This window comes from Lissotriton vulgaris, chromosome 5 (assembly GCF_964263255.1).
Source record: "Lissotriton vulgaris chromosome 5, aLisVul1.2, whole genome shotgun sequence".
NCBI classification, from domain to species: Eukaryota; Metazoa; Chordata; class Amphibia; order Caudata; family Salamandridae; genus Lissotriton; species Lissotriton vulgaris.
Window position 1 is genome coordinate 1,568,946,441 of NC_141693.1, and position 12,485 is coordinate 1,568,958,925.

Here is a 12,485-nt window from a genome sequence, read left to right on the forward strand (position 1 = left end):
TTTTTGTTGTTTCGAGTGGTAAGTTGTCTACTAAGATTGTTTTCGTCCTTTTCCCTTTACTGCCGACATGCATCACAAAAGTTTTCTTTATATTAACTTTCAGATTGAGATTGGTCATGAAGGTACAGTAATTGTTTACAGCTCTTTGTAACTGCATTGGAGTTCGGGCAAGAATCACCGCATCGTCGGCGTAAAGCAATGCTGGGATTGGTCGCCGTCCAGCTGTTGGAAAGTCTTTTGTACCCTGCAGCATTGCTGCCTCTAGTCCGTTAGTGTACAGTGTGAATAAGAAGGGGGCCAGTACACACCCCTGCCTGACCCCCTTCCGTATTGGGAAGCTTTCTGTAAGTTGTCCTTCCAGCCCGTATCTTACCTTGCCTGTGGCATCAGAATATAACTCACGTAAAAAATCCACAATTGCAGGGTCAATCCCCATTTCCAGCATAATTAGCCAAAGTTTTGTATGTACCACACAGTCAAATGCTGCCGTGAGGTCAACGTAGACCAGGTGGAGACTAGTTTTTTTGACGGTTGTGTATTTTGCGGCCAGTAGGGTTAAGTTCAGAACTTGGTCCACGGTGCTCAGGCCTGCCCTGAACCCGTATTGAAGATCTGAGAGGACCCCGTGTTCCCTAGACCACTCCTGGAGACGGTCAAGAAGGATCCTTCCTGCCATCTTACCCACAGAGTCCAGAAGTGAGATGGGTCGGTAGCAAGAAGGGCTGTCTCTGTTACCTTTCTTGAAGATGGGAATCAAGATTGATGTTGACCATGATTTAGGGAGATTGCTTTCCTTAGCTGCATTCAGTACTTTTTTTAAAAGTGGGGACCAGAGGTCGGGGAGAAATTTGTAAAGGTCCATTGGATCGGAGTCTGGACCTGGCGCTTTTCCGTTTTTTGCCGAGTTAATGGCTTTCTGTATCTCGTTGATGGTAAAGTGTATATCTAACGGGTACTTCACCGATGGGAGCACAGGTCCAGTGGTTGGGTCTCCGGTTTTTGCCTCTCCAAAGACTCCTGAAAAATACATCACCCAGTCCTCCGCATTAATTGCAATGTCTAAGGATGGGCCCTCCTTATTCCCGGCTAGGAAAGGAGTCTTGACTATTCTCCAGAATGCTATATTGTCTTTTTGCAAACTACTATCTAAAAGCTGAGCCCAGAGGTTGAGTTGTATCTCTTTTTTCCGTTCTTTAAGTGCTTGCGCGTAAGTTTTCCGTAGTTTGGCTATCTCTTCCCTGTTTCGTTCTTTCTTTGCTAGGGCTTTCTTTAGGTTAGAGTAGGCTTTTGTGCACTTAGTGTTAAACCATCCTTTTCTTTGTGTATTGTTTTGTTTTCTGGGCTTGGTTAATTCATTGCCTATGATATTCACTATTCTGTCATAGTCGTTCAGGATTTCGTCAGCACCAGCTGAAGGACTTAGACAATTTTCGATAAGGGACCTGCATTTGTCCACTATTCTTTTGGTAGTTAGTTCTTGGTCTAGAATACCCCATTTTAGGGTGAAGCCATTCAACCTATTTAGCGTGAGATTATCTTGTTGTAGCAAAGTAAGGTGATCCTTTATTGGGTTCTTGTGATGATCAGGTTCAAGGTATGTTAATTTGAGGGGATAGTGGTCGCTAAGTAAATTGTTAATCACTTCAAAGTGCTTTATACAATCTGCATTGATGGTAGAAACCAGGATGTAGTCAATTAATGTTTGGGCCCCTCTACCGTGAAAGGTTGACGTGAATGGGATTGTTGGTGACATTATCATATTCGCAAACCCTAAGTCTAACTCAAACATAGTAGCTTGTGTATTAGTTCCTTCTTCCGTATGTAGAAAATGAGTTAGAGGGTTATCATGTTCATCAGTGATCCCACAAGTGGGTGCGTTACTTTGGCTGCAGATGTGTAAATTAAAGTCTCCTCCCCAGATTATTGAGTGTGTGATTTTTGCGAATTTGATTTTTTGCAAGTTTATTACTTCAGTGATTTCGCTTAGTATTTTGATTAGGTCCTCTAAGCTCATGTTGTTGTAGAAATTTATTATTGTATAAGAAATATGGATAGTTACTTTGATGTTGATTATTTGATAGTTCTGATGGAGAACTATAGGCGTTATTTACTGACAGGGCCATAGATTCGAGATGTATGTTATCAGGCCCCCTTTGCTTCTCCCTGATTGTGATTTTGTTGCTTTCGAGAAGTATGTTCTGTATCCCGCCAGGTGAACTGGGTCATTCAGCCATGTCTCCTGCAGACATATTAAATCATTTGTATGAGCCAGATCCAAAAAGGCTTTTTCTTGGTGCTTGGTTGCAAGACCCGCCACGTTCCAGAATAACAGGTTCCGCTCGACTTTGTTTATATTGTCTATGAGATGATTCTTGGGGGGGGGGGCAGTTTTTTCATATGCCATTGAGTTTGGTTCGTCAACAATCTGATTTGTTTCAGGCAGTCGCTTATCTAAGGGAGATAATGACAGTTTCTGCAAACCCGGGACCAGATTACCGTATTGTTGTGTGGTTTCGGTCTGACGGGCTCCATTTGGGTTTCCCTGTTTTAAGGTGACGTCTTTTGTTCTTAACTGTGTTAGACATTGAGCTTTTCCTGTGGTATTTGTTTTAGAGACACTAGGTGATGAAAATGGTGGCGTGATAGTTTTATGCGGGAGACTTGGAGTATGGGGCTGAGATGGTGGTCAGTCGACCATATCTAGACAGCTGAAGTGATTAAATGTCGGAATTCCCGACCATGGTTCATTATACGTTTGATGATGTGGTCTTCTGCCAAAATTCCAGTCACCTCGTTCACTGTGTTCGTATCCCCAATCCCCCTGCGGGTGGAACCTCTGGCTATTTCCTTGTCCCCTGTCCCCTAGTTCAAATTAACATGAAATATAGATTGAACTTCGCCTCCCCAGGTTATTAAAGTATTTCATCGGGGGTGGGTGCTTAATGAGACCTTTTCTGATATTTTAAATTAATTTCAAATACTTGACTCTTAAAAACACATACATTTAGCAATACCAAGAGCCGCCATGTTTACACTAGTACTAAAAAGTAGTGAGTAAAAGGTTCTAGTACAAAATAGTTGAAAGAAAAAATGTAGTATAGTTGGAAAGATAGAGCCAAAAAGCGTGAGTTTCAAAAACACTAGGACGGTTTTAAAAAGACATTAAAATAATAGCAGTAAAAGTTCATTCAAAAATGTCCACCACATTAAATGGGTCTGCCTTATGGTTAAGAGGAAGCAGGCATCATTAGGGTACATATAGACATGGACCTCCAGGCATGTTCAGACGAGCTTACAGGGTAAAAAAAAAGATGACAGGATGGGGAAAAGAGCGACAAAATCAGGGGAGGAAACCTGGAAAAAGAATTGTGACCTAGATAGGGGTATGTTAGTTATGCGGGCAGAGGAGTAACAAAAGTGCAACAGGAAGAAGGACTCTGGCTGGAATGAACCTGTGAAAGAGAAAAAAAGCTATGTGAGGGCTGTGGGAGTAATAGGAAATAATTACTGAGGAAGCAGGAGCTTGGATCGAGTGGGACCTGCTTAACAAACTTACAAGAGGGTGATTGACCAAAAAATCAAAGACCAAATATCGTCTGACAAAAAAATCATGGCGAGAATATCGAACACAAGAATATTGTGGAAGTAAGTTTGTATGGTCAAAAAACATTTTGCTATGCTTAACTCCACAGGTATGTACTAGTGGCCTCATTTATGAGAAATGACGCATCGCTGGGTGAAAGCAGCAATGAGTCACTTCTCAGTGCGCACTCTTTGCGACATTCCTGATGCGTCATATTTAATATATGACGCATCATGTCGCAAGAAGTTACAGATACGTCAGTATTTCTGACATATCTGTAAGCGCAAAAGTGACGCATTGCTGGAGTGTGTCACAAAAGTGACGCAACTCCAGCAATGCGTCCTTTCACATGGGGCAAGCCCCATGTGAAAGGGCCTGCGTCAGTCTTACGCCTGCTGTGAGGCAGGCGCAAGATTTTGACGTAACAGCGTCCTAAAAGTGATGCAGTGAAATCTCATAGATTTCACTGCGTCACTTCTACGGCCCTTCCTTGCGTCAATACGCCCCCCTGGCATACATTATACCTGGCGCAGATATAATGTGGAGCAGGGGTTTACAAAGTGACGCATCTATCTAGATGCGTCACTTTGTAAATATGACGCAACAAGGTGCATTTTTTACGCCACTGGTGCGTCACAAAAAGTGACTCACCGGCAGCGTAAAAGTGACGCACAGCCTCATAAATGAGGCCCTAGGTATGTAGCTGGACGATATATATTATCTTCAAGGTGCATAGATGTAGAGTTAAGATTAGTACATCTCTACTATTTGCACTTATCTTCTCTATATTCTTGTCCTCGATATTTTTGACATAACATTTTCGTCAAACGATATTTTTGGTCTCGATATTCTGTCAGGCAACTTCTATCAAATGTTTTTACACTTATCAAACAAAGGAGCTATTGGGTAATATGTTCAATGACCGAGTACAATCTGTATAAACTGGATATGTTGCTGCAGACATAATAACGTGTATTAGTAAAGAGTGTATTCAGAATTGGGATCTTTCTAGTATGTGAATGAGTCAATTGGTCTACCTGCCCCAGCCTGCCCTGCCCTAAATTTGGAAATTTGGTAGTTTTTCCTCTAAACGTTTGGCGTTGGATGCTGTATGGAGATGGTCTTGTTAAAGGTATGTTTTAATACCTGCTTCCATGAGGAGTGACACTGTTGGGATGCAGAAAGATGTTCTTTCCTCATTTTAATACGTGCATCGAGAGGATGAACAGGTTGCTCCTGTCCAACTTCGATTTCAGATGTACCAACGACTCTCTGAAATTTGTCGATTGAATGTTGTGACATGACCTAACCAAACTCTTTTCAATCACAGGTTAAGTAAGCACATTACGCAAGACAGAACAACAGAGAAATAATCGTATTTTGGCCACATGGATCTTAAGATGTTCCTCTTCATCAGAAATGCACCTTTGCATGTGGAAAATACTTCTCATTATCCAGCCGTCCAACAGACATTCAGCACTATGGATCCTCTGAAAAAGCTCTGCCTCTGTCTCGGCTGTGGAAATATTGCAGGAGGACTCTTACTTTGTTGGAGCTGGCAGTTAAATCACCTATTTAACCAAGAAGTCTAGTGGTTATGTTGTATATAAACCCTGAAATTCTAATCGTGACTTCTCAGCTGGATGAAAAATGTATGTCCTTGAGAAAATCAATGCATCTTCCTGTGCGTCCTTTCCATTATCTGTGAAATGGTCGAGCAACTCAACTGCTAGCATTAAGTAGTATATAGAAACAAGACTTATATTTACCTGGGCAATCTTTTTAACAGTGGAGCTTTGACGAAAAAAATCCTTTATTCAGTCTAGCAGCTACTACATCTAACGATCAGTTGCTGATTGTGAATATTCATAAGCAGTACAAAAGGCCAAAATATGCATTTTCGAAATATTCTTTCTGTGTAACAACTTTTTAAATGTAGATTTTGGGTGTGATCATATATAGCCTATTGGGTTAAATCATGACGTTGGGAAGGAAACATTGCTTCTTTGTGTTTTTTAAAACTGAAAAAGAAATGGCATGTGCTGTTTTGCCACATGCACGTGCTTCTTTCATCAGACCCAGTCGCTGAACACTGCAAACTATGGGCCCGATTCACAGAATGAACTTAAGACTAAATCCTAAACTTACTACTATTTGGTATTCACAGAATGCACTTACTACTTTCGGGATTCACAAAGTGAACTTACTACTTTCGCGATTCACAGAATGAACGTACTACTTTCGGTATTCACAGAATAGATTTAAGACTACTAACTTCATGTCCGCACTCGGGCCGTAAATTCTGCCCCGGAGGGGGATCTTCCGGCTAGGGGGCGGAGCTTATGGCACAGAGGCGGAGCTTATGGCTTGGAGGCGGGGCTTCCGGCTCAGAGGTGGGTATTTAGCCATGGCTGAAATCTCCACCTCTGGGCCAGAAGCTCCGCCTCCAAGCCGCAAGCTTCGCCTCTGGGCCGGAAGCTCCACCCCAAGCCGGAAGCTCCGCCCCCGGCCGGAATTTCCGGCCCGAGTTCAGACGTAAAGTTAGTAGTCTTAAATCTATTCTGTGAATACCGAAAGTAGTAAGTTCATTCTGTGAATCCCGAAAGTAGTAAGTTCACTCTGTGATTCCGGAAAGTAGTAAGTGCATTCTGTGAATACCAAATAGTAGTAAGTTTAGGATTTAGTCTTAAGTTCATTCTGTGAATCAGGCCCAAGGTCTGTTGTTTGAATGTATTGGCATTAGTTCATAGCTCATATAAAGGCTGGTGACAGGAGAGTTTTTCTGAATTTGCCGAAAGGAGTGATTGGGTTTGGCTCTGCTAGGTGTTTAAGTTATTGTTAGTCTTTCAGAATTGTTTGCCTAATCTTTGCTTTTGCAATTGTGCAGATTTGCGTGGGATGGAATGACTCATTTGACGATACAAGTTATTAAGGGGAGTGATGCAAGGTCACAGAAGCCTTTGGTTCCCTTTACTCAACAAAGTTATTCCATGAGTTTCCATGATGTAGTCTCTGGTTCTTATGACATGCAGGGGTGTAACAAAGGCCCCTGCAGCTCCCGAGGAGCAGTGGAGGCTTCATCTTTCAGAGGGTCCCTGCGTGCAACCCAAGGCTTATGGACATCTGTAACCTATGGGAGCCTCATGAGCCCGTCGCCATATTCTGGAGGTGGTCCCATCAATGTGCGTTGCACCGCTGATGACGTGGTTAGAACCAGTTCTTCCTGCTATTTATGTTTCATGTTGAATTTACTGTTTAATTTTGCGTTTCTAGAAACTAAAAACACCAAAGCTGCTGATCACGTTATAGAATAGGCTAATGAATTGTTAATATTGCAATTCATATTGAAGGATGTTTGTGTGTACCTAGCAAATCGAGGTGGATGAGTCCATAAAAGCTCGAGACACGCTTAATGTAGATCCCCGCTCTGCTCGAGGTCTTCTTGTGCTCTGGGGCCCAACATGAGCTGAGCTTTCATATGCTTCCGCCTGCTACCATTTTCTAATCGTGTGCACTGAGATTTGAAGACAAAGCATTAACTGTTGATGTAAAATGAGAAACAGTAAAAGATACCCACCTAGGGGCTGAACTGCACAAGGTGCAACAAGAAACCACTGATCCATTTTGCATGCCATGCATCACCTTCAGATACGCGAGTTCAGGATGTGCACTGTTCAAAAAACACTTGTATTTCATTTCATACACTGCGCAGTACAATGTTGCTCCATTTATAATGAGAATCTGAGCCAATTTTAGGTTATACATGACAACTGACATGTCTCTTGGTTTACTAAATTCCATTGTAGCCAGGCCGGTGGTGGGGTGGGCAGGAATGTTTCCAAGTTCTTTTAAAATCTATCACTTTTAAGAAATTATTCTCAATGCAGTGATATAATCTGATTTGGTAAAGTGAAACACTTCCAAGTGCTAAAAAAATGCACTTGTTTGAATTTTAAAGAGACTTTATCATAATTGTATATGTTCTTTGTTGCATGATTTAGCTACCAAACATTTCTAGAGCCAACCCAGCACTGGCTCTTATATCCAAGCAAGACCCTTGGCCTGGCTCTGGCCCGGCTATCCCTGTTAATTTGTTGGATCACCCATCTCTCCTAGCGAAGCATTTGTAAGTTCAACAACTCCCTTTGGACTGACCAGACTTCGGGGGTCACCTACTACTATGTGTGTTGTAACTCCACTGTTTTCAGTGGCTTGCTAGTACAGAGTGGACCGCAGCCTGCCAGCGCTGTGAAAGGTACCCTCGTAAACTAAAGAAGTGTAGAAATGGCAACAACCTTGTAAGCTCAGATGCCCCCTGACACACACAGACATAGTGGCTGTAGCAAAACTGGCATCCGTGCAAGGGGCTCACACATGCACAATGTATAGACGGGCAGCCCTTTTACACATGTCCTTCAGAGTAAGGCACACATATAGGCATGTATACACGCACACACCCACAGTGGAAACAGTTATGTGTGCAAGCCTTTTTCAAATATGCACATATGCACTAACACACACGCAGACATACAACACGTATAGAAGAGACAGCATCTATGTAAGTATCCACAGACACAGTGGGTCTTTGACAGCAGCTGCTTCCACACATATATGCCAGGTTCAGACAGGCAGCATCTATACAAACATCCATATACAAATAAACACACATGCACATATGTGCAAACTTCCCTTGCAGATAAAAGTGGTGAACAATAGATAAAAGTACAATGTGTAGGCAATTGAATTTGCAGATTTATTTTTTAAATATACATTTTTTTAAAGTCAGATCGCTATTACTTAAAAGTTGATCTTTGAGGGTGTAAATCAAATTTTTCTTTTATGTGAAATGTTATATATCATGCTTTCTCAAATACATGGGGCAAAAATGTGTGTTTGTATCTTTCACCCTCAACATAATTGATACTGCCAGCTGTGTAGCAAAGTTTCTATTTGTGCTTGGAAATAAAAAAGTTTTTTTGTTGCACACCATTGTTGTCAAGGTATTTTTGAAATATACTGCTAATACTCATTTTCGTTTAGCCTCTCGATTCTGTGGGGTGATTAAGGAGCAATGACTTCAGTTTTTAAACTCTGCTTGGCAAGCCTTAGGACATTTCTTAGAACATTAGCCAATATCTTTTTTATTTATTTATTTAAATGATAGGTCTTTTAGAAACAAAGACCATTACATCAATGACATTTAAATAGTACTACTGCATACTTATATAAACACATAAAATCATTAGTAGAATTTTTACAAAGTTGATCTGCAAAATACTTATGTGCATCAATTATTTAAAATCTCGTTTAAAATGGAGATTTGGGAGTTCATGTCTTTGTGACAGTCTATTTTCTTTAAATACACATTAAAACGTTCCACTCCCCTGCCTACTAGGGGGATTGAGGCAGGTGATTACAGCTTCTCTACACATTTCTATATTGATTCTATTAAGTAGTGCTTTTATTAGTTACTTCAGTTCTTTTATTAACTTTGGGCATACACAAAAAATATGTTGAATAGATTCATATTTGTATCCACAAAGTCTGCAGTCTCGATTATCACTTTTATCCTTCCATGCTTGGATTAAGTCTTTTGTTTCCCACAAGCCAAGACGCAGCCTCATAAATTGATGTTTTAGGGTAGGTGAGAAATAAACTGATAAATATTCCTGAGGCTTCCTTTTTCCATATGAGCTGATAGCCATCCAGGCATGTTGTCTTAGCAGTAAAGTATTCTCATCCGTTGAGTGAGACGAGTTTTATTGTGGTGTTGATTAGTTTGTTGAAGGCCTTTTTCCCTAGGCTGAGATTCCAAATGTCTTGCGTAGACGGGTCCTCTATCACCTGGTTTAAATAACTACCCCAGGACCCGTGCATTTTCTTTTCTTTTTGTCTGCCTATTTCTTTCCAGCATAGTTGGTCTATGGTCCCGCTTCCAGAAGCACGCAACATCCAACATAATTTAATGAAGGCACCTTTGCTCTGAAATTCCTGATTTAGTAAGCCAAACTCTAACCGCACCTGGGCTGGCGATACACATTGTTGGATATGAAAGACATTTTATGGACTTTTGTTTGTATTTTGTTCAAGGCAGGGATGTCACAACCTTTCAATATTTCAGTGCCAAAGGTTACTGTTGGCGTTAACTGTGCCTGCATGACAGTTAATTGATTACCGTATGATGGACAGCTTAATTTATTTTTTAGAACGTTAAAACCGTATATCAGGTGTTGAGTTTTTGACCTCATTGAGGTGAGCTGTGAAATATAGCTACATTTTTGTTCTACCATGAATCCAAGATATTTATAGGAAGTGACTGCTTCGACTTTTTTACCTTCTATATGCCATTTGAATTTCATGTGTTTGGCATCGACCAGCCATACAACCTTTGTTTTTAGTAAATTCAGTTCTATCCCTTGTGCTGTCAAATATTTGGCAAAGGCACTCATTCCTCATTGTCAGCCAAATGGAGTTTGGCTTAATAGTTCTAGGTCGTCGACGTACTGAAAACCTGATTTCCTCATTAGCTATCGATGGGAGATGACTATTGATTTCCAGAAGAGAGTCTTCAAGATAAGATATATACAGATTGAAAAGAGTTGGAGCTAACACGCACCCCTGTTTCAGACCATTTTGGGTGTATATTTTCTTTGTTATCCACCGCCATCCCCTAACTTTACCCGACTCTATGTGCATGAATATAGTTCTCTGATGGCATTTAATAACTTTGCAGGGATGCCCCACCCGTCCAGTTTTCCCCATAGACTTTACGGGGCACACTGTTGAAAGCTTGCTTAAGGTCCACAAAACAGGCAAACAAGCGGGTGTTCTTAAATTTGGCTTTTTCAGCTAGCAATGTTAGTGCTGTTAGGTCTGTTAACATGCCTACTCCGGCCCGAAACCCTGTTTGAGATCTTGGGATGCAGTTGTAATTGTCGGACCATTTTTTCAATTGGGTTAACAGGCAGCTCGCCTATAACTTTGCTTAAACGTCAATTAAAGCAATCAATCTGTAGTTTGTCGGCTTTGTTGAGTCCCCCCCTTTAAAAATTAGCTGGATGGTACTTCCCCTCCATGGTTCTGGGATTCCTTTTGTAATGAACAACTCGTTGTAGAGTGGAGTAAAGTAATGGGCCCAATATAAGGCGTCTTCCCTAAAAGGGGCATTGGGGATTCCATTGGGGCCTGGCACGCCTTTAAATTAGAACATTAGCCAAGACCTTTTGATTTTACTGAAATCACATGAATATGCACATAGGGTCTTTCAGCCAGCTGTCTTTACGTATTGGTCAGTGTGTCATTCCCAATTTTGCTCCAACTACTACAGCATGGGGCAGAGGTACAGCTCAATCTTTTTGTTTACTAATTTAAACTTATTTAGCTCTGGAAAATCCTTTGAAGCAGCGCAAAGCAGCAAATAGTGCCGCTTTGAATTACTTAGTGCTAAGGGGACGTACCATGGGTGATGTAGGGGTTTTACTATGAAACCACTTATGGTTTCTAATGCTAAGCCCTATTTGCTTATAAAAGTGGACTGGGTTTAGCGTCACAAAAAACCGCTCATTTCATCTAAGTGCTATGAAGAGAATTGCTTTCATTTCTCCTTTAATTTCCGACTCTGCATGTGTGCTCCACTGTAAAGCAGTGGGAAATGGTTTAAAGATAGTCTAAGCATAGTATTTTGTACTGGAAGTGTATGCTTCCAGTACAAAACCTATGCTAGACTCACTGAGACACCCTTGCACTATGGCAGGGGTCTCCAAACCGGTCCTGGAGGGCCGGATCCATGCCAGATTTTTAAAATGACTACATGTATCTCAATGGGGATATCCAAAAAATCTGGCATGGATCCGGCCCTCCAGGACCGGTTTGGAGACCCCTGCACTATGGTGTAAAGGTGTGTCCATGGTGCACAACAGCACATTTCTGCACCGGTGCTAGGAGAAAGGGGGGGAGAGCGTCATATTTCTGTAAGTAAGGCACTCTCCTGCTCTCTCCTCATGCAATGCAGAGTTTGTGGCTGCAGCCCTGTGCTGCGTGACAGTTTGGTAAATACAGGCCCAAGAATGATGGCGTTCCACTCTTGCAAAAAGTGCACTAATACACAAAGTAATGCTCTCGTAGAGTTTTACAAAAATCATTCACACCCCCAGACATAGATCAAAGTTGGCAATCAACAGCATGTCTACTGGCTTTATTAAAGCTTGTTGGTAGGCTGTAACCAACTGCAGACTGTGTGGCGTGGTTAAAATGCTTGGTGGGATTATTATTTTCCATAGGTGACCCCAGACCTCATGTACTAGTGCATGCAAGTTGAAAAAGCAAATTCTCACCTTCGTATACTTGAATCTCTAGCGGTTTAAAGAGTTTACTCCTGTAGATAGTTAATGTTTTTGAACATATAAGCATTATCACAGCAGTAATTACACTTCATTAACACGAGCACTGTTCAGCTGGAAAAGTTTATGTTTTTGTTTACATTACCTGAGCATTAGGGCAGTTAAAATGTAGCTAGATTTACAAATAGAAAGGCCTTGCAACATCTGGTGGCCTAGATATGACCCAAAATATAACTATGGCACTTGCACAGTAAGTTAGTGTATACTTATGGAGTACTGTACTTTAAAGAGCCTGGGACCCCAGAGCTGGTCCATGTTCAAATGTGTTGATGTCCTGGACACACTTTGAGAACACTTATTTGGACTTTGTTTACTGAGGCCAGTGAATTTGTCAGAGATGATTGGCATTCAGTTACAATGTATCAAGACTCACCTGCTCTTTGCCCCAGTGTCTGACTGGAAATGACTTGACATCTCACTGGAATTGAGCCCAAATAGTTGAGTTTCTGACAACGAAAAGACTCTAAACCATTCCATTAAAAATACCTCATCAGATGCCTAGG

General features: G+C 41.4%; 1 protein-coding gene and 1 gene segment (V, D, J or C); both read left to right on the top strand.

Annotated features, from left to right (window-relative positions):
* The window catches only part of LOC147716686 (uncharacterized), a 241,853-nt gene extending 236,253 nt beyond the window's left edge, over positions 1-5,600 (top strand). The window contains exon 12 of the mRNA XM_086923644.1: positions 4,914-5,600. Coding sequence (XP_086779770.1) covers positions 4,914-4,922 — 9 coding nt within the window. The 3' untranslated portion in view covers positions 4,923-5,600. The remainder of the gene's footprint in view (positions 1-4,913) is intronic.
* LOC147716684 (Ig gamma chain C region-like) overlaps positions 1-12,485 on the top strand; it is a 520,390-nt gene that overhangs the window by 280,911 nt on the left and 226,994 nt on the right.